At 45.7% G+C, this 23,312-nt stretch overlaps 1 protein-coding gene across 1 annotated transcript in view; it reads left to right on the forward strand.

The window, feature by feature from the left end:
• Positions 1–23,312, forward strand: part of tfdp2 (transcription factor Dp-2) — a 54,201-nt gene that overhangs the window by 23,583 nt on the left and 7,306 nt on the right. The window contains 4 exon segments of the mRNA XM_048264057.1: positions 3,789–3,836; positions 4,352–4,384; positions 17,842–17,964; positions 23,150–23,309. Coding sequence (XP_048120014.1) covers positions 3,789–3,836; positions 4,352–4,384; positions 17,842–17,964; positions 23,150–23,309 — 364 coding nt within the window.

Raw genomic sequence — 23,312 nt, forward strand, 5'->3', positions numbered from 1 at the left:
ACCTGCACACACACATTCACACCCTCGTCATTGATTCCACTCATACACACACACACACACACACACACACACACACACACACATTATATATATATATATATATATATATATATATATATATATATATATATATATATATATATATATATATATATATATATATATATATATATATATATATATATATATATATATTAGGTGCATCAAGTGCCCCTTTTCCCCTCAAAAACTCTTCTATGGTGGATAATATTATGCCATTTGATGAATAAACACTAAATATGAAGTTTGGTGAAGATTGATAATGATCTAGGGGTACTACCACAATGCACCATCATTTTGATAATATTTCATATTTTATGGCCGATTTTGGTTATTTTCCAATAATCTTCTTTATACTACATTTAAACTTAATAATGTCAATTAATGACATATCTAGCTTCTGTTTACAAAAAACATAACAGCTGCATGCATTTTCAAACTTTTAATTCAATACATGTATGTCTAACATTTACATTTGTTGTTGAACATTGTACATTTTCTCTAATCCGTCTTGAGCACAAACATTTTCTTAGCATCTCTAATTTTCAAAACTCTGCAGTTGGAATTAAATTTATGATAACATATCAACACAAACTAAACTATTTGGAACATAATTATACAGTCTAATACAGTACAAACTGGACAGTGGACACTATACACTCCTTACAGATGCAAAATCCATGTCATGTTGTCCGTCTTGAATTTTTTTCTCAAATTTGGGGTTTGCTTGTAACTGTGTTCAACAGTTTGTAGGATGTTTTGGTAACGTTGTTCATCCTTAGCAGCTGCAAGGTAATCACAGCTGAGCTTAACCCCCCTCTCAGCTGCATCATTGACAACTTGTATCTGTCGTACAACAAAGCAGGCTAACTGGTAGTCATCACTCTCATCCCATTGACTGACCTCAGTCTTCAGGAAGCCAGGATCCAACTTCAGTGCTTTGAAGAAGAACCATGAGTCTGCATTAACGAAGTCAGCAAGTTTGATTCTTGAGGACAGATCAACTGGTTTTGGTTTCCCAAAGCCATTACCAAATCGACCAGTAGGGTTTGAATTGTTTTCACACGCCATCAGAGCATTTGCAATTTCATGCTTGTCAGCAGAAGGTGTTTGAGAGCTAAAGAGTGCAAAAGGAACCAGCTCTCCATGTATGTACCATGTATGTTGACGGAAGGACTTCAGTGCAACCTCACCCAGAAGTTTGTCATGCTCCTTATAGCTCTGTAGATCTTGAATAAATTTCAAGTCATTGTTTGGGGCATTGACCTGTGATGGAGCCAGAAACCAGTACCTTACATAGCAGCAGAGTACAAATTTGGCCAGCCTCTTGAGCTTCTCAATTTGAGACTTAATGCAGATTTTGTGTTCAACTAACTGAGGTGCTAAAAGATCAATTTTCAAACAGTAGATGAGTTTGTTCATCCACCTGGCTTTGTGTGTAGCCCCAGGTTTTCTGAGGGGAGCTACCAATTTGCCTTGCACTACAGACAAAACCAATTCTAGTAACTCTTTGTAGTCGCCTCTTGGCAAGTAATCGTCATCATCACTGGAGATTTTCTAGAAGCATGTTTAATTCAGTTTTCACATTGTCTGGAATGCCATTGCATGTTGTGAAATTTAATTTTGTTTCATCTGTTACTGACAGTTGATGGAACTTACTTCGCAATGAATTGAAGACTCTTATCTCTGGGGAGGCATCTGTTTCAATTTTCAGTGCTTTAAATACATGTGACATAACAATTTCAGCTACATGATGTCGACATGCCAGCCACAGCAATGGCCTTCCAAGCAAATTCTGGAGACTGATACAAACTGCTGACAAGTGGCCTGTATTAGAGCTAGTTGTGTCAAAAACCATTGCAGCAATTGCATCAGTACACTGCCAATCTTCCAAAAGCTGCCCTATGTTCTCAGCAATGTTTCTTCCAGTCTCACCCTTGCCAACTTCCTGAAGTGGCATCACACTCAAAAGTTTTGTGCCATGTTCACCTGATACCAACACAGCACATCGTTCCTCCTTATGGTAAGGGTCCTCTAATGTGCCTACTAGTTTTCCATCCCAATGTAATGCCATGATATTGGAAGGACTCCAGGATTCCTTAATGTCTTCTGAGATTTTCAAGCATGCTTTTCGATCAAACCTGTCCAAGCTGGCATATGAGAGAGAAAACTTGTCAGCGGTACCACCTCCAATCTCCGCTATTTTAGACATGAGTTGCGATGATATTGATGATGATATTTTGCCCCTCTTCATAAGAGAAATTACATCAGGATGGGCAGCAAAATCATGGGGCAAAGTGATAGTTTCTCCAGTTTTCCTTGTCCTGCTATGTGGTCGTAGCTGACTGGAGCCTTGAAAGTCAGGATCAACTTGAGAAGAAGTTTCTGGAACTGGAACATTTTCGCCCTCCTCAACAATATCACTGCCTACTATTTCTGCTTGAGATTTTCTCAGCTCCTCCTCCTCCCTTCTCCTCCTTTCTTGTTCTTCTCTCATATATTTCCTCTTATGTTTGCCTTGAGATAACACATCTGCTCCTGACCAACATGCCTTCTTGTCTGTCTTCATGGACTCTAGAAAAGCCCTGTCTTCTTCATCTCTGATGAACTTTTCTGCTTCATGGTACCACAACTGGCAGGTCTTTGACAGAAACTCTTGGTGTTCTTTAAATTGGTTACTGCTTCCCCTCCTCGCTTTTAGAATCTTTGACATTTCCTTGGCCTTATTATACAGATTCTTCAGAAAATTTAGACAGTTGTCATATTCCTTGGTTAGTATATCTGCCTTTAGGTAAAATGGTCATACACATATTCTGCGGCTTCTTGGATGACTGATGATTGTTTACCTTTGCATTCAAATTTGATAAAGCTGTACATGCACTTCAGCACATCAACATTGGATGGAAGCCGAGTTCCTCTCAAAATTAAAGTATCTTCAGTTATATGGGAATCCCCAAGCCAAGGCACAATTGTTTTTGACTTGGTATTCATCTTAGCAAAAGTTAATGCTCACCTTTGTTGCTCGACTGCTTGTTTTAACTAAAATGTTGCCATAAATGATACAATATATGTAGTTCATGACATGAAGAGTTTCAATATTTGATATGCCAACACTCTCTTAATGACATTTGGCAACCTAGCTCTGCACTTTTCAGTATGGACTCTGCATCTCCCATAACTACAAGGCTTGTATCAACATGTAGTTAAATGGCGAAAATGCCCAAAATCCGCCTAAAATCATGATAATTCAATGCATTTGTGGTACCCCTAGACAAAGTTTAATCTTTCTAAGATTTCACATATATACTCTGTGCATCAAATGGAATATCAAAAACCACCATAGAAGTTGCAGAAAGGTGTTGAGGGGCATTTGATGCACCCTAATACACATATACATATACACAAACACACACACAGAAACACACACACTTCCTCTCTCTTCCCCTGTGTCTCCCTCCCTCTTTCATTCTGCCTCATTCTTTTCCTCCATTGATTTTTCTTCCTCATTATCTCTCCATCTTCCCTTCTTTATTTTCTTTGCGTTCTGTTTTTACTTTCATTATTCTCCTGCTTTTCTCTCTTCCTTTGTCCTCATTTACCATTTGAGATCACACACACACACACACACACACACACACACACACACCTCCCCCCTTATGGTCATGCTGCAGTATAGTGCCCCCTGCTGGCCATAGTCTGCTAAATGTCCACAGACTTCTGTTGATGCAATCTCATCTTCTCCTCTCTAGGGCCAGGAAGCGCACCCATGACTTTGTAGAGTCCTATCTATCTGACCGGTGAGAACACCACTACTCCTTTCTTTCTGTGTGTGTGTGTGTGTGTGTGTGTGAGAGAGAGAGAGAGAGAATTCACTAGTGGGAGAGCAGGGGAGGGGTGGGATTCGCTAGAGTGGAAGAAGAGGGATTTCTCTAGAGAGAGGGAGAGGGAGGGGGGGATTTCTCTAGAGAGAGGGAGAGGGAGGGGGGGATTTCTCTAGAGAGAGGGAGAGGGAGGGGGATTTCTCTAGAGAGAGGGAGAGGGAGGGGGGGATTTCTCTAGAGAGAGGGAGAGGGAGGGGGATTTCTCTAGGGGGGTCTTTTGGCACTGGGAGCCTCTAATTGGTCTCTGTGCATCGGCTTCATTAGTGAGAGCACAGTTGGGTGACAAAGACTGATTGTAAACTTGGAGGCCTGAATGAACGATGATGAATGCATGCCCTTTCATCCTCATAAACACACACACACACACACACACACAGTCCCACACACTCATTGCACTGTGGTCATATTTCCTCTCTCTTGTCTTGCTGTAGGGACGGACTGTGCTCCAGTGACTCATCTTCCTGGTAACCTCCTCTCCATAACACACATGTAGTGCTCAGGCCAACATGCTGTGTGTGTGTGTGTGTGTGTGTGTGTGTGTGTGTGTGTGTGAGTGTGACGCATGCAATGGTTCTGTGTTAGGATCTAGTCCCAGGATGTCTCAGTAGAAGTGTGTGTGTGTTGGTGCTTCAGTTAGATTTATGAGGCATGGCTTGCTAAGGAGCGCAGCTGCTTTTTACACTGAGAGAGAAGAGAGGATAAGGGAGAGTAAGAGAAGGCACACACACACACACACACACACACACACACACACACACACACACACACACACACACACACACAGTGTTTCTCACACACACATATACACACACACACACACACACAGTGTTTCACACACACACACATATACACACACACACACACACACACACACACACAGTGTTTCACACACACACACACACACCCACACACACACACACACACACACACACACACACACACACACACACACAGTGTTTCACACACACACCCACACCCACACACGCACACATACATACACACACACAGTGTTTCTCACACACACACACACACACACACACACACACACACACACACACACACACACACACACACACACACAGTGTTTCTCTCACTCATACACACGCGCACACAGTGTTTCTCTCTCTCTCTCTCTCACACACAGTGTTTCTCACACACACACAGTGTTTCTCTCACTCATTCATACATACAGACATGGAACCACTGCTGACTCATGCCTGCACTATGCTGTATCTCGTTGCCTGTTACTACCCAGCTCTCTCTCTCTCCTCTCTCTCTCCTCTCTTCTCTCTCTCTCTCCCTTCCATCTCTATTTGGTTCTTCCCCTTCCATCTCCATACATCTCCCCCCAGGCCTCCAGCTATCCCTCTTGTCCTTCTGTTTGTTCATCTGTTCTGTCGTTCTCTCTCTGTTCTGTCGTTCTCTCTTACTTCCTTTCCTCCGTCCTTCTGTCACTGCATTACTTCCATTAGTCCATTCCACTTCTCTGTCGGCTTCTTATATACTGTGTGTGTGTGTGTGTGTGTGTGTGCCTTCTATATGAGCGGTCAGCCATCGTGGGCTTTTAAAGGGACTTTGAATGTGTACATAGTCTATGCATAGTAGCATGAGTGTACATAGTCTATGCATAGTAGCATGAGTGTACATAGTCTATGCATAGTAGCATGAGTGTACATAGTCTGCATAGTAGCATGAGTGTACATAGTCTATGCATAGTAGTATGCATGTAGCCAAGTCCAAATATAGTCATTGTACAAGGGAGAGTTCCAGTGAAAGTTTTTTTGCCAGCTAAGACTGTTTGACATGTCCTTCAGCTGTCGTAGTGAAATACTTCCATGACAACTGTGCTTTACTGATACTGCAGTGCGTGTGTGTGTGTGTGTGTGTGTGTGAGAGAGAGTACTGTAGTGTAGTCATGTAGTTTAGTGAGCAGCATGGTGGATTGTGAAATATTGAAGGCTTTTGCTTCTGCTCAGTGAATAATTCAGCACCCAAGAAATGATGAAAGACAGATCCTGCCATTGCATCTCTCTCTCTCTCTGTCTTCACTCTTTCTCTGTGACACAACAGGTAGATTGCAGCCACCCCACTAACACCCATTAAAGGTACACTATGCAGGTTTAGGTATTTAAAGGTACACTATGCAGGTTTAGGTATTTTTGGCGACTGTAGAGCTCCCTCTAGAGTGGCGATATATTTATATGTTTCTCTGCTGTTGTAAATAGCAAACTTCTTGTGACTTATCCCCCCTGTACACAATGCAAATGCCTTTGTTGTGGAGGTGATGGATTAACAGCAGGCAAAAGAGCTGCATCTACTGACAAAGTAATGTTTCATGATTCTCGCGAGATTTGTCGGGCCGCCGTTCTTGAAGTTGCATGGCTGGGTTTTTTCGGTAGTGACTCGCTACGTCTATTCTATATAGCTATGCTAGGTGAACGCTTCTCCTATTACAAGTTTGTTTACCATCTTTGGCTTAGTAAAGGTTATATTAAGGCGAAAATACTGCATAGTGTACCTTTATCACACATACACACACACACACTCACTCACTCAGTGACACAACAGGTAGACTGCAGAAACCCCTTTAACATCCATTCTCACACACACAAAACTTGTGTCCCCCATGAGTAAGACCGGTCCACTATCATGGTGATTTTATTCTGCAGATCCCCCACACACACACCAACAGACATACACACCAACAGACATACACACCAACACACATACACACCAACTTCCTGTGTGGTGTGTGTGTGTGGTGTGTGTGTGTGTGTGTGTGTGTGTCAGTAGCAGGTGTGCGTGCCTCAGTAGCAGGTGTGAAGCGTGCCTCTTCAGGGCCTCCTCTCTTCACTCTGCACCAAAGCATGACAGAAAGGTCACACACACACACACACACACACACACACACACTCCGAAGCCTCTCTGCAGGGGAGACTGTTGCTATGGAGAAAAGTGTGGAGCGCTGGTGTGTGTTACTATAAATGTTTGACCCAAAGAGACAAGTGTGAAGAAACCCCTGCCGATGTCGTGTGTGTGTGTGTGCGTTCAGACTCTTCTCTGATCAATGCTCAGTCCTCTGTCACCCACCCACTCAGTATCAGATCCTCTGGGTGCTCTCTCCTCTTCCTCCTTCTCCCTCTGTCGCTCTTTCATTTCTCTCTATGTCTGTCTTTTGTTGACTCTTTCCTTCTTTTTTCTTTAGCTCTCTCTCTCTCTCTCTCTCTCTCTCTCTCTCCTCTCCCTCTCCCTCTCTCTCATTATTGCCATATTTTGTGAGCTGAAGCTGTGGAACTAATTTGCCCTGACAACTGGAACCCCACACTGCCACCATTCAACCCGACACACACACACACACACACACTCGCACCTTCTCTCGCTCTCGCTCTCTCTCCCTCTCCTAGTCTCCATGGTTTTGCTCCTCTGATCCCTCTACAGACAGACTATTGTAACTCTTCTCTCTTCCTCCATCCTCCCCTCTTCTCTCTTCCTCCATCCTCCTCTTCTCTCTTCCTCCACCCCCCTCTTTTCTCTCCCTCTGTTCCTGCCACATGACCTCTGTACTGACTGGCGTGCCATTAGAGACGCATTTGGGTGGTGGGGCCAGCATTGAGCTTGTAGGAGACGGGGTTTAAGTGAGGGGTGGGGCCAGCTTTGAGCTTGTAGGAGGTGGGGTTTAAGTGAGGGGTGGGGCCAGCGTTGAGCTTGTAGGAGGCGGGGTTTATGTGAGGGTGGGGTCAGAGTTGAGCTTGTAGGAGGTGGGGTTTAACTGAGGGGTGGGGTCAGAGTTAGAAAGAAAGAAAGAAAGGATAAATATATTTGCTTGCCTAGTGGCTGTCTCGTGCTTTATGGCATTCTGTGACATATCGTGCCGCTAGTGGTAGCTTGTAGGAGGCGGGGTTTAAGTGAGGGGTGGGGTCAGAGTTGAGCTTGTAGGAGGCGGGGTTTAAGTGATCCACTCCTCTCCTCTCCTTTCTCCTCTCCTCTTCCACTCCTCTCTTCCACTCCTCTCTTCTCTCCTCTCTCCTCCTCCTCTACCTTATCTCTCTGGAGAACAGCAGTTACATAATTCACTGCTCTGTCGTATTATTTATGCTGCCACTGCGCTCTGCAGTCTCTCTCTCAATTCAATTTTCAATTCAATGAGCTTTATTGGCATGACTGTAAGTGATACAATGTTGCCAAAGCAGTAGAAATATAGCAATTAATAATAATAATAATAATAATAATAATAATAACAATTGACATGGACTATGGAGAATAATAAAAATAATAAATAATAATAAAAAACATTAGAGCACACACACACCCGCGCATACCTCCACCCCTCCCCCAAACATACACACACTAGCACACAATGGACAATGGAAAAAAAAAAAAAAGAAAGGATAAACATATTTGCTTGCCCTAGTGGCTGTCTCGTGCTTTATGGCATTCTGTGACATATCGTGCAGCTAAGTAGTAAGGTTAGATTACTCTCCTAATAAGTATTTGATTTGAGTGTCATTCTGTAAATTTCTAAAATTTGGGATTATTTTTTCAAATTTTGTGAAATATATTGATCTGATGATTTCAATTTTTTTACAAGGTAAAAGAAAATGTTTTTCATTTTAGATTTTTCTTGTGTGCAGCTTGTGCATACCCTCTCCTCTTTTGGTTGCCATGTTTGTTTGTGGCGGCCTCTCTATGGCCAATGTCTGGTCACTGAGTCTGTACCGCACTGAGACTGATTTTCGGATCTGGGGGTCTTTTATGATGTATAAATATTCATTCCATGTTCATATATTCATAACATTCTAGTGATTGATACACTTCCATTTTACTTTGAGTTTTAATTGAATTTTCCCAATAATGTATGTACTTTTCTTTTTGTTGTGTCATGATTTTCTTGGGGTGTATTACATTGGTGTTAGAATTTAAATTCAAGACTAATTGGCTGAGGGCACTCTTTCTCTCTTTCTCTCTGTGTGTGTGTGTGTGTGTGTGTGTGTGTGTGTGTGTGTGTGTGTGTGTGTGTGTGTGTATATGTCACTGAAGGGCTATATGTGAATGAATCTCCTCCATCCCTTGAGTATGCATGTAAGAGAGAGGGAGAGATGGCTAGTTTACACATACATGGGTGCACACTCTCATATCCACACACACTGCACTGCACTGACACGCACATGCGCTCCTTTCCTCGGCCTGTGCTCTGACACGCACACTGTGATATGTGCGCAGGCCTGTGAGTGTGTGTGTGTGCGCATGCACGTGTGTCGTCATGCATCGCATCACATAGCCATCAGCCAATGGCACCCCCTGCATTGGCACACACACACACACTCACACAACCCGCTGTTCCCCCTCACAGACGGAGCTGGGCCGCTTATGTAATCCTGTTACCTGTGATATGGCACACAGCACTACATCACTCACACTCACACTCACACTCACACTCACACTCACACTCACACTCACACTCACACTCACACTCTCATCCCATTCAGACCTTCTCATTCACATGTATAGTGTACAATGGCCTCATTCTTTGCCATTCACTCATGTTAGATCAGCACTGTTTCTTCCTGCCTGCTTTTCCTTCTCTCTGTGCTCTCTCCATTTTTCTCTTTTTCACCCTCCTTTATCTTTACTTCTGATCCATCTGAGCCACTCCCCCTCTCTCTCCTCTCCCTCTCTCCCCTCCCTCCCCTCTCTCTCTCTTTCTCCCTCTCCCTCTCTCTCTCCCTCCCTCCTGTGTTGTCGTTGTTATGAATGGGGTCTGTGGTGTGTTATTGCTGTGAGGACCTCTTCACTCTGTTCCTTACCCCCCTCCCCCTATCTCTTTTTCTCCCTCTCCCTCTCCTCCCCTGCCTCTCCCCCTTCCCTCTCTCCTTCTCTTATCCCCCTCTTCTCTTTCTCTCTCTCTCTCTCTCCTTCTCTTATCCCCCTCTCTCTCTCTCTCTCTCTCTCTCTCTCTCTCTCTCTCTCTCTCTCTCTCTCTCTCTCTCTCTCTCTCTCTCTCTCTCTCTCTCTCTCTCCTTCTCTGTGTAGTGGAGGTATGAATGGGGTGTGTGATGGTGGTTCTGCTGTGTGGGCCTTTTCTCACGTGCACCGCAGTGACTCAACGACTCTGGTTGTCATTAAAGCCATGAGTCCAATACTCGCGTGTGTGTGTGTGCGTGCGTGTGTGTGTGCGTGTCAATGAGGACCCCTGAGTGATGCTTCCACCAGTAAACCACTGTGACATGACCCCAGGCCCTCTCTCTCTCTCTCTCTCTCTCTCTCTCCATCTCTCTCCGTGCTCTCTCTCTCTCCTCTCCCTCTCTCTCTTTCTCTCAATTCTTTCTCTCAATTTCTCTCAGATTGTGGCATGTTGATACATATTGGGCAGCAAGATATGCTTTATCTCCTTCTCCTAATAATATCTTTAATTTTGATATGTCATTAAGTTCATTAAAATTAGGAATTTCTGAGTTAAATTTGTTGAAGAAAAGGTTTTTGTTTGATTGAAGGATGTACATTGTAGGAGGAAGTGCATCTCTGTCGACCTCACCTGTCATGCAGTAACCACATATTCTGTGTTCTTTTGGTTGCCATGATTTTCCTTTTTTTAGATTTCAATTTGTGGTCACTTAGCCTGTATTTGGTTAGGGTCAGTCTCTTTTTTCTATCTCTGACAGTATTAAGATATTCTGCTATTTTATATTCTCGGTTTAGGGACAGATAGCATTGTAATCTACTTTGATTTTTAGTTTCTTCTTTCCAATATTCCAAATAGGCTACTTTACATTGTTTCATAATTTGGTTTACTCTGATTGGTTTTTGGAAAACAGTGTTGTGAGACTGATCAGAGTGGGTGTGTGGTAAGGCAGTTAGTCTCTGCAACAACTGGTGTAGGGGACTTTTTTCTGGGTTCAGCTCTTGGGTTTGGAGGGCTTTAGAATGAAGGGTGTCTTGTGGGCTGGATTTAAGGTGATTCAGAAAATTGAGTGCTCTTTTGTTGATGTTAATGATTAGTGGGTATCTACCTAATTCAGCTCTACATGCATTTGTTGGTGTTTTTCTCTGTACTTGTAGAATGTGTCTGCAGAACTCAGCATGTAGGGATTCTATTGTGTGTTTGTCCCAGTGAGTATAGCTATGATGACTGAGTGGACCCCATACTTCACTACCATACAGCGCAATGGGCTGGATGACACTATCAAATATTTTAAGCCAGATTTTAATTGGAATTTGGAGATTATAAAATTTTCTTTTAATTGCATTTAGGGCTCTTCGAGCTTTTTCCTTTAGTGCATTCACTGCCATATTAAAACTCCCTGATGCTGTCATTGTTATACCTAGGTAGGTATAACTCATGGTGTGGGGGATGATAGAATTGTTTATTTTAAATTGGTGTTTGTTTTCTTGGCATTTGGGGCGTTTTTGGAAAATCATTACATTTGTTTTGTCTAGGTTTATCTCTAGGGCCCAGGTCTTACAGTACTTTTCTACTATGTCTAACTGTAGTTGTAGACCTTTTCAGTAGCAGACAGTAGAACCAAGTCATCAGCAAAAAATAGAGACTTCACCTCTCTATCTAGGAGGGAGAGGCCAGGACCGGGACATTGCTCTAACTGGATAGCAAGTTCGTTTATATATATATATTAAATAACGTCGGACTTAAATTACAGCCCTGACGGACACCTCTCCCTTGGGTGAAGTATTGGGTTATTTTTTTTCAATTTTAACAGCACATCTGTTATTTAAATACATGGTTTTAATTAGGTCATACACTTTACCCCCTATCCCACAATTTAGTAGTCTAAAATAGAGCCCTTCATGCCAAATAGAATCAAACGCCTTTTTAAAATCAATGAAACAAGCAAATATCTTGCCATTTTTTGTTTGGTGAACATGTTTATTAATTAAGGTGTGGAGCGTATAAACATGATCGGTGGTACGGTGTTTTGGAAGGAAGCCAATTTGATTTTTGCTTAGAATGGAATGTGTATCAAGAAAATCTGCTATTCTCTTGTTTAAGATACTGCAGAACAGCTTTCCCAGGCAACTGCTGACACATATGCCACGATAATTAGAGGGGTTTGATTTGTCCCCTTTTTTGTGGATGGGGGAAATCAGCCCTTTACACCACATGTCAGGAAAATGTCCTGACCGTAATATGATGTTGAACAATTTCAACACTGCACCCTGCATCTCTGGGGTGCTGCATTTAAGCATTTCATTTTTAATGCTATCTGGACCACAAGCTTTCCTTGGCCGTAGAGCATTTGTCTGGGTGGTTAATTCTTCCCAAGTAATTGGAAAGTCAAGGGGGTTTTGGTTGTTTTTAATTTTTTCTTCTAATGATTGGAGTTTTTCTTTTATTAAATGTTGATCTGAATTGAGGTCATTAATTGGTATGTTTTTGTATAAATCTTCAAAGTGTGCTTTCCAGATGTTGCCATTTTGGATGGGTAATGCTTCTCGTTCTTTTGTGTTGAAATTGTTCCACATATCCCAGAATTGATTTTCATTAATGGCTTTCTCAATATCTTCAAGTTGCTTTTGGCTGTAGTTTTGTTTTTTGTTCCGAATTGTATGTTTATATTTGTTTAGAATTTCATTGTAATGAATACGTAAGGCTGCGTTGTTTGGTTGACGATGTTTTTCATTTGCTATTTTTCTCAGGTCTTTTCTGATGGTCTTGCATTCTTGATCATACCATTTGTCAGATTTTTTTCTTTTTAAAGGCTTCCGTTTTTGCCTTATGAGGTCAGCTTTGATAGCTGCTTTATGAAATATCATGTTGATATCGTTTACGGCCTTGTTTACACCATTACTTGCAAGGTTATATTTGTTTTGATCATATGTTGATATGTCATTTATCAGATCAGGTGAGTTCAAGGCCATAATGAACTTGTCTCTACTGTCTGGGGCCCATCTGTAAGTGGGATGTGAATCACATAGATTACAAGGTTCACTTTTCGTGTTGCTCTTTTGACCTGAGAGGTTAAAGAACACATTGATCTGACTGTGGTCTGAAAGGGGAGATTGCTCTCTGACAGTGAATGCACTGATAGTGGAGAGGTCCATGTCAGTGATTGCATAGTCTACTACACTGGATCCAAGAGCTGAGGAGTATGTGTATCTCCCTAAAGAGTCCCCTCTGAGCCTACCATTAACTATGTACAGGCCTAAGGCTCGACAGAGTTGCACTATCTCCCTGCCACTTTGGTTTATTTCAGAGTCAAGGTTGTTCCGGTGGGGGATGGTTGGTGTGGTAAACAGGGAAACTGGCCAAATACATGGTTGTTTCCCTGTGGGTCAACAATATCAGGTTCAGTTCCTGTTCGTCCATTTAGATCTCCAATTAGAATTATGTTTCCCTGGGCCTGAAAATAGGCAATTTCTGAATGAAGGGTTTCAAAAATGTCCTCTTCAAAATATGGGGAGTCTACTGGGGGTATATAGATAGCACAGAGGTATATGCTCTTATCAGTTATGCCCAGTGTTTGATCTAATCTTAACCAAATGTGTGATTTACACTGTTTTATTGGTAATATCTGATGGCAAAGATTTTCTTTATACCACACCAAGATACCTCCCCGATGTTCTGCCCCTTGTATATATTTTTTAACTTTATCGAGGGCACCATGACTTCATTATATCCTGGGGGACAGTGAGTGAATGTATCGTTTTTACACCATGTTTCTGTCAATATAATTATATCAACATTTTTGATAGAGTTTATGAATTCAGAGCTTCCACTCTTCAACTCAAAAGTTGAAGTTTTAAGGCCCTGAATATTCCAACAACTTATATGAAATGAACGATTTGAAAACAAACAAAATGGACTTGTATAGTTTGACACATGAAAATAACTACAACTATCTACATTTACAGTAGTAATAGGAATTTCATAAAGCTTTAAGCTAATAGTAAAGAAGAATATTATGTTTTGTAATAAATAATAAAGTTTTTTTTTTTTTTTTTTTTTTTTTTTTTTTTTTTAAATTTTTTTTTTTAACTTATATGATTTTTTAAGTTAATAAAAATAAAATAAAAAAGAAAAATGTTACAAATGTTACTCATCTACTAGGTATATTCATCAGTGTTACTACACAGATATTACGTTTTTCTTTATTTATTTTTTTATAATATATTATTAGTTATGTTACTTAAAATATAAAGGTTTCTTAGCTTAACAGAAGTCGGGTGCATAGGGTGTGCAGCATCTCCCTGATCTCTCCCAGCTCAGATGTTGCAACAGGAGCTGTAATGGCAGTAGGCCGGGCAGCAACAGTCTGGCTCCGCTGCTGTGGGTGAAGAGGGAGGCAAGAGGCAGCTACCGCAGCATAGTTCTGTTGCTGAGGGTGGGGAGGGGGGCAAGGGGCAGCTACCGCAGCATAGTTCTGTTGCTGAGGGTGGGGAGGGGGGCAAGGGGCAGGTGCTGCTGCATATCTCTGCTGCTGTGGGTGGGTAGGGGGTGGGGATGGGGAAGGTGGCCTCCTCTGGTTTGGCCTCACGTTGATGGGGTGGTGGGCCATTAATGGGTCTGGGGTCCAGATTGAACCATTGTTTTTCCTTATGGTAGGATGGATGATCCTAGGGTGGTGATGGGGAGGAGGATGCCTGGGATGGTGTATATGGCTCCTATCAGAGGAGGGTGTAGCAGGACTACGCCCCAGGGCCGTGTCCTTCAGAGATTTTGCAAAAATCTTTATCCTCTCCTTGTGTAGATGGAGTCCATCATAGAGGTCCCAGGTGCCAAGGGTTGGATGGAGAGCCACATGGACATTGGGCAGGCTGGCACATCCTCTTCTGATCTCCATGTTAATTTCATGGATGACATGAGGTGGGGTGTCTGTCCTAGGCAGTAGGGTGGAGATCACAATCCGGGTGTCAGGGAACTCCCTACTGGCCTGCTCCGCCATCCTGTTCATTGCTCCAGCAGTGTCCCTTTGGAGTTTATGCAGGTCGTTTGTTCCTGTGTGGATCACCAGACATTCAGGGTTGTTGAGTGTCTCCTTTCTCAGCAGCTTCATTGCCTGGCTGTGTGGTGTTGCAGCGTTTAGACAACACTCTCTTTCTGGGAAAAAGCTTGTTTGTGTCCAGGAATTTCCCATTTGAGTCAGTCAGCAGGACCACTTGTGGGCCTTGCTCCTCAGACCGCATGGAGGGAAGCTGGGATGGGTAGAGCTGACTGTTGGTAGGTGACTGTGCAGATGTTTCAGGAGTCGGGTCAGGAGGTGCCAGAGTGTTGCTGGGCTGGGTGCAGAGGAGAGAAGGTGAGGCTGAGACATGGCAGGGGTCTGCAATACTGGAAGGGAGAGTCTGTGTCTCTGTGCTTGTCATTTTTGGCATTGACAAGAGATCCGTCAGGCGTTGGATTTGCCTGGTGAGATTCTTCTCTCTCTTCTCAGCATCCTCCTTCACTTTTTTGCCAACTGAGCACGGAGCACACTGTTCTCCTGTTTGAGTGTCTCTAGACTTATGCTGAAGTCAGATGCCAGGACTCTGTGGTCTTTCTTGAGCTGTTGGAGTTCCATTTTGAGCAGCTGCATAGTGTTGTCTGGGAAGTCAGACAGCCTGGCCTGGGTCTGCTCTTTGAATTCAGCGAAGTCCATTTCCAGCAGGGCCATACTCTCTTTTAGCCGGTTGGTAAGGCTTGCAGGTGTGGGAGGAGCAGAGATAGACAGGTTATCCGCTGGACTCTCATTTTCTTCATTGTCAGAGGCTTACATACACTTTCTTAGTGTTAACCTCAGCTTTCAAAACTGGGAACAGCTCTTCAAAGGACTCCAGGTTGGCTTCATTACCTTGGATCAACACTTTTTCCTTTTGTGTAATATGTGATGGTAAGCAGAGGGTCATCCTTGTCCAGATGTTCATCTTTGCAGATCTTTAATCTGCCTCCAGAACCAATGCCCTCACTGAATACATATGGATAATGGTTGCATAGGGTATCTTTCCAGATGTAAATGGACGGGTGAAGAAAATTATGTTGTTCTTCTTTCTTCCTCCTTTTCTGCTGAGCGTAGTCAGTGAAGAGGACCTCGGATTTTCATGTAGTGTCTTCACCTTGTGTTTCTCCCTGGCTGTTCCACTTTTTGCATTTAGCTGGGTATTCAATTTCCCTGCTCTTTTCTCTAAGAGCTGTGCTCTTTTTTGCTGTCTGTTGGGTGTTTTCCATCATCAGAATCCTTTTCTGTTAGCTTCTTCAGTTAGCTATTTTAAGGCAGTTTCTTCTTTGGAATGTTGGCAACAATGGCAGTTGATGATTAGCCTTTGATGGCTATATAGATGTTTTGATTTGAGAAATATGATAATACTCTCCTTTTAAGATATTTCCTCTTCAATTGTTGGTTATTATTGTTGTCACCTCTTCTTTAGAGTCTTTTCTGGATGTTTGTTGAGGGTTATTTTTCAAAGTGTCCAACTTTTTTAGTCCATATTTTGAGATGATTTCAGGAGCTCATTTTTGATGCAGCTTTTCCTTGGAATTAGAACTTAGAACTTTCTCTCTCTCTCTCTTTCTCTCTCCTGTGATATGTGCGCAATGGATCTCTCTCCCTCTCTCTCCTCTCTCTTTGCCACATTTGTTTGTAGAATGCTCTAGGCTGAGGGGGTTGTTTGATTTTGTGAAGGTGGCAGAGAGGTGGAGGGAGGTTTTATGATAATGTTACCTGGTTTCCTTTTTTGACTGTCATTAAAGGAATTTTAAAAGTCAAGTCTCTCCTCTCTCTCTCCTTCTCCTCTCTCTCTCTCTCTCTCCTCTCTCCTTCTCTCTCTCTCTCTCCTCTCTCTCTCCTCTCTCTCTCTGCTCTCTCCTCCCTCTCTCTCCTCCCTCTCTCTCTCCTCTCTCTCCCTCCTCCCATCTCTCTCTCCCTCTCTATATCTCCCTCCCTCCCTCCCTCTCTCCCCCCTCCTCCCCCTCTCCCTCCTCCCTCTCCCTCCTCCCTCTCCCTCTCCATCTCTCTCCTCCTTGTGTCTCTCTCTCTCTCTCCCTCCCTCCTATCTCTCTCTCTCTCCCTCCCTCTCCTCGGGTTTTTTCACACACACACACACACATGCTTTAAGGGGAGATGATTAGAGGTACAAGAAGAAGCTGAGGGTAACAGCAGACTCTCTGTATGTGTGTGTGTGTTTGTGTGTGTGAGATTGAGAGTGAGAAATTGGGGCACGTGAGGCGAACTAATCAAACGCCAAGGCAGTGCAGCCGTGTGTGTGTGTGTGCGCTATCCTATGGGGGAAGGGAGGGTTGCTATGGAGTAGCCCTGGACAGAAGAGGGGGAGGGAAGACGCCACAGTGAGACGTAGCAGAACACATTGGTGTGTGTGTGTGTTTAATCGCTAAAGGTGCATGCCATGGCTCTGGTGTTAGTCAGCCGTGGCACAGAGAATCAAAATATGTCATCCAGAGACTGATGGGGCCCAGATGCGCACACACACACACACTCACTCACAGGCACACACACACACACACGCACACACAGGCACACACACACGCACACACGCACATACACAGGCACACGCACACACAGGCACACACACACACACACAGGCACACACACGCTCACACACACACACACACACACACACACACACACACACACACACACACACACACACACACACACACACACACACACACATGCATGCACAGGCACACACACCACACAGCCCAAGAGCTCGAGAGCCTGTCTGCACCTCGTATGTGAGTGTGACTGAGTGAGAGAGATCTTGTCAGAAGGCTGTGTGTGTGTGTGTGTGTGTGTGTGTGTTTTATAAGACGTGCGTGTGGAGTATTCTGGACATCTCTGCGTTGTGTTTTGTTCATCCAACTCTGAAGTGTAGCTTTTTTAAGTCTTGGTCTCTGGCATCGTTATGAATGTTTTCTCACCCGTGTATGTTTATACGTCTGTCTTTCTGTGTGTGTGTGTGTGTGTGTGTGCAACAGCAAGCGTATGAAGAAGGGTGATAAGAATGGCAAGGGCCTGCGCCACTTCTCCATGAAGGTGTGTGAGAAGGTACAGAAGAAGGGCACCACCTCCTACAACGGTCGCCCGGCGAGCTGCTGGTGGTGAGTTTTACTTAATGCCAGCAACAACGCCCTTCCCCCCATTTCGAAATAACACACACACACACACACACACACACACCTTATACAGACAGCCCTGAGTCTCTGAATGGCAACAAATGCTATCACAGAAGAGACATATAAACTAATTTAATAGGCCTTTTCTGGGTATTATTTCTGAAGTGGCTTCAAGTCTAGCGGAGGCTTCTTATCGGGGCTTCTTTGGCTGCTTATTTATTGCGAGCAGGAGTAGGATGTTGGGCTGTTTACTTGTTTTATTAGAACATGCATTTTTGCAAACACACACATAACCACACCCTTAGGACAGGACAAGGGTTGAGGTCAGTATGAGGCTTCAGTCCTTCTGGCGAGACAGTCTCCTCTCCCAAGAGAATGAGACTGCACCAAGACTTCCCAGTGTGTGTGTGTGTGAAGTAAACAGCCCAACTCCTTCCCAGGTCAAGTCAATGTGCCCCATGCAGTGCATGGACATCCGCCCTGCTGGAGGAAGCAGGATGTAGCGCTAATTAGGACCTTCTCATTTAGTTTGCCCCGTGCACCAAACTATCATGTCCTCTCCAGTCAATTCCCACATGAGGCCCTTACCATGGGAAGTGTGTGTGTGTGTGTGTGTGTGTGTGTGTGTGTGTGTGTCATGGGGCTCTTGCCATGGGAAGTGTCCGTGTATAGGAGGAGATGGACATTGAAGGAGAGAGAAATCAAGTGATTGATGAAGAGGAAAAGAAGAGCTGACCTGATCCTCGCCAGTTCGGGCCTAGCTTCACTCTCATCCATCTGGACCTCTTCATTGAGAGGGATTTCAGCAACGACTTTTATGGTTCAGCCAATCAGACCCAGGGGGGAGTTTCATAGATGTGGCGTAGTGAGAAGCCACCGTGGGGACTGCTGTTATCAGCGTCATGGGTTGGCTTCGGATGTGAGTGGTTGAAGTAGCACGTCAATAGATGACGGACAAGTGGCTTATTCAATCATATGCAAGCATTTTTTGATTAGACCCAGCCTTCTGAAACACCACTCCAATGGATCGGTTCCAGATGGATGAGTGGAGCTAGGCGGAGCGGTTCCAGATGGATGAGTGGAGCTAGGCGGTTCCAGATGGATGAGTGGAGCTAGGCGGAGCGGTTCCAGATGGATGAGTGGAGCTAGGCGGAGCGGTTCCAGATGGATGAGTGGAGCTAGGCGGAGCGGTTCCAGATGGATGAGTGGAGCTAGGCGGAGCGGTTCCAGATGGATGAGTGGAGCTAGGCGGTTCCAGATGGATGAGTGGAGCTAGGCGGAGCGGTAGATGGATGAGTGGAGCTAGGCGGAGCGGTAGATGGATGAGTGGAGCTAGGCGGATGAGTGGAGCTAGGCGGAGCGGTAGATGGATGAGTGGAGCTAGGCGGAGCGGTAGATGGATGAGTGGAGCTAGGCGGAGCGGTAGATGGATGAGTGGAGCTAGGCGGATCCAGATGGATGAGTGGAGCTAGGCGGATCGGTAGATGGATGAGTGGAGCGAAGTGGAGCGGTAGATGGATGAGTGGAGCCAAAGGAGTGTTCCAGATGGATGAGGGAGCTAGGCGGAGCGGTAGATGGATGAGGGAGCTAGGCGGAGCGTAGATGGATGAGTGAGCTAGGCGGAGCGGTTCCAGATGGATGAGTGGAGCTAGGCGGAGCGGTAGATGGATGAGTGGAGCTAGGCGGAGCGGTAGATGGATGAGTGGAGCTAGGCGGAGCGGTTCCAGATGGATGAGTGGAGCTAGGCGGAGCGGTAGATGGATGAGTGGAGCTAGGCGGAGCGGTAGATGGATGAGTGGAGCTAGGCGGAGCGGTAGATGGATGAGTGGAGCTAGGCGGAGCGGTTCCAGATGGATGAGTGGAGCTAGGCGGAGCGGTAGATGGATGAGTGGAGCTAGGCGGAGCGGTTCCAGATGGATGAGTGGGAGCTTGTGCTTTTGATCGCAGATGGATGAGTGAGCTAGGCGGAGCGTTCAGGCGGGATGAGCGGGAGCTTGTAAGGAGCGGGGCAGATGGATGAGTGTGAGCTAGGCGAGCGGTAGATGGATGAGGGAGCTAGTGTTCCAGATGGATGAGTGGAGCTAGAAGTGGATCCAGATGTATGAGAGTGGGAGCTAGAAGGGATCTAGATGGATGAGTGAGCTAGAAGTGATCTTGTGATGGATGAGTGGAGCGAAGCGGGGTTCCAGATGGATGAGTGGAGCTAGGCGGATCCAGATGGCGGAGCGGTAGATGGATGAGTGGAGCTAGGCGGATCCAGATGGTTCGGCGGAGGGTCAGGTTGAAGAAGAGGTAGATGGAGAAAAAAAGACAGACAAGAGAGATGGAGGTGTGTGTGGGAGTGTGTGTTGTGGAGTGTGTGTTGTGGAGTGTGGGTGTTGTGAGTGTGTGTTGTGGAGTGTGTGTTGTGGAGTGTGTGTTGTGGAGTGTGTGTTGTGGAGTGTGTTGTGGAGTGTGTGTTGTGGAGGGTGTGTTGTGGAGTGTGTTGTGGAGTGTAAAGGAGGTAAAAGGAGGTAAAGCGGAGGTAAAAGGAGGTAAAAGGAGGAAGGAGGTGTGCAGGCAGAGGTGTGGGAGTGTGTGTGTGGAGGGAGGTGGAGGTGGCGGTGTGTGTGTGTGAGGGGAGGTGTGTGTGGAGGTGCAGTGTGTGTGCAGTGTGTGGGAGTGTGTGTGGGAGGCAGGAGGTAAAGGGAGTGTGCTGTGGGAGTGTGTTGTGGAGGGAGAGGTGGAGTGTGTGTTGTGGAGTGTGTGTGTGAGGGAGTGCTGTGGAGTGTGTGTTGTGGAGTGTGTGTTGTGGAGGGAGAGGTGGAGTGTGTGTGCAGTGTGTGTTGTGGAGGGTGTGTGTGCAGTGTGTGTATGGAGGGAGAGGTGGAGTGTGTGTTGTGGAGTGTGTGTTGTGGAGTGTGTGTTGTGGGAGTGTGTGTTGCAGTGTGCTCAGGAGTGTGTTGTGAGGATAGGTGGAGTGTGCAGTGTGTGTGTTTTTTCAGGAGGGTGTGGTGTGTGCATGGAGGAGAGGGAGTGTGTGTGTGGAGTGTGCAGGAGGAAGGGAGCAGTTGTGGGAGTGTGTGTTGTGGAGGTGTGTTGTGGGAGGTACAGGGAGGTGTGTAAGTGGGAGTGTACAGGAGTGTGTTGGTCGAGTGTGTTGTCGAGTGTGTTGTGGAGGTGTGTGAGGTGTGTGGAGGTGGAGGTGTGTGGAGTGGAGTGTGGAGGTGTGTGTGTGGGAGGGAGGTGTGTGTGGGAGTGGAGTGTGTGTTGTGAGCAAGGAGGTGTGTCAGGAGTGTGTGCTGGGAGGTGTGTTGTGGAGTGTGTTGTGGAGTGTGTGTTGTGGAGTGTGTGTTGTGAGGGTGTGTTGTGGAGGTGTGTTGTGGAGGGGTGTTGTGGGAGGGTGTGTGTGCAGTGTGTGTGTGGAGGGAGAGGTGGAGTGTGTGTTGTGGAGTGTGTGTTGTGGAGTGTGTGTTGTGGAGTGTGTGTTGTGGAGTGTGTTGTGAGTGTGTGTTGTGGGAGTGTGGTGCAGTGTGTGTTGTGAGGTGTGTGCAGTGTGTGTGTGGAGGGAGAGGTGGAGTGTGTGTGTGTGGAGTGTGTGTGTGTTGTGGAGTGTGTTGTGGAGTGTGTTGTGTGCAGTGTGTGTTGTGGAGGGTGTGTGTGCAGTGTGTGAGGCAAATGCAGTGTGCGGAGGTGTATGGAGGAGAGGTGGAGTGTGTTGTGGGAGGAGAGGGAGGTGTGTGGAGGTGTGTCAGGAGTGTGTGTTGTGGAGTGTGTGTCAGGAGGTGTTGTGGAGTGTATAGCAGTGTGTTGCAGTGTAAAGGTGCAGTGTTGTGCAGTGTGTGTTACAGCAGTGTGTTGGGGAGGGTTGTGGAGTGTGTGTTGTGCAGTGTGTGTTGTGCAGTGTGTGTGTTGTGCAGTGTGTGTTGTGCAGTGTGTGTTGTGCAGTGTGTGTTGTGCAGTGTGTGTGTGTGGAGTGTGTGTTGTGCAGTGTGTGTTGTGGAGGGTGTGTGTGGAGTGTGTGTGTGGAGTGTGTGTTGTGGAGGGAGAGGTGGAGTGTGTGTGTGGAGTGTGTGTGTGGAGTGTGTGTGGGAGCAGAGGGGTGCTGTGGGAGTGTGTGTTGTGGAGGGAGAGGTGGAGTGTGTGTGGTGGAGTGTGTGTGGTGGAGTGTGTGTGGTGGAGTGTGTGTTGTGGAGGGAGAGGTGGAGTGTGTGTTGTGGAGTGTGTGTTGTGGAGGGAGAGGTGGAGTGTGTGTGGAGTGTGTGTTGTGGAGGGTGTGTGTGGTGGAGTGTGTGTGGTGGAGTGTGTCAGGAGGAGAGGGAGTGTGTGTTGTGGAGTGTGGCAGAGGTGTTGTGAGGAGAGGTGGAGTGTGTGTTGTGGAGTGTGTGTTGTGGAGGGAGAGGTGGAGTGTGTGTTGCAGTGTGTGTGTTGTGGAGTGAGAGGTGGAGGTGGCTGGGGAGGGAGGTGGAGGTGTGCAGTGTGTGTGTTGTGATAGGTGAGTGTGTTGTTGTGGAGGGAGAGGTGGAGTGTGTTGTGGAGGGAGAGGTGGAGTGTGTGTTGTGGAGGGAGAGGTGGAGTGTGTGTTGTGGAGGGAGAGGTGGAGTGTGTGTGTTGTGGAGTGTGTGTGTGGAGTGTGTGTTGTGCAGTGTGTTGTGCAGTGTGTGTGTGTGTGTGGAGGTGTTGTGTCCGGGCGTAGCATGCCCATGCCTTGTACGTGGGCCTGGTGAATAGTTTCCGCTATTAGTAGTGACAGGGCACCCAGCCACGCCCACCCATCAACTCCAAACTTCCTCTGAATGTTGGAAGATGGGTCATTGAAACCTGCTTTCAGCCCCGCTGCCCAGGGTAGCTTCTCCTCTGCTTACTGCACCGTGTGTGTGTGTGTGCGCCTGTGTGTGCCTGCTTGTGTGTGTGTGTGTGGTTTTGGGAAGAGGATGCAGAGGAGATGGATGGAACATCAATAATGCAGGATGCAAGTCTGTGGTGTTCTGTGTGTGTGTGTGTGTGTGTGAAAGATTGGGTAGGGCTAATAGTTTTGTATCCAGACCTGCAACACACATATGCAAATGCCCCCTATCTCTCTCTCTCTCTCTATACACACATATGGTTCTTATACGCGATGTAAAGACCATACAAGAGCACATGTTCCTTGATCAAACTACGTGGCAATACCTATGTTTGTCTGTGTGTGTGTGTCTCCACAGCAGGTGTATGACCAGAAGAACATCCGGCGGCGTGTGTATGACGCGCTGAACGTCCTCATGGCCATGAACATCATCTCCAAAGAGAAAAAGGAGATCCGCTGGATAGGCCTGCCCACCAACTCCGCACAGGAGTGCCACAACCTGGAGGTC

The sequence above is a fragment of the Alosa alosa genome, chromosome 15 (assembly GCF_017589495.1).
Source record: "Alosa alosa isolate M-15738 ecotype Scorff River chromosome 15, AALO_Geno_1.1, whole genome shotgun sequence".
NCBI classification, from domain to species: Eukaryota; Metazoa; Chordata; class Actinopteri; order Clupeiformes; family Clupeidae; genus Alosa; species Alosa alosa.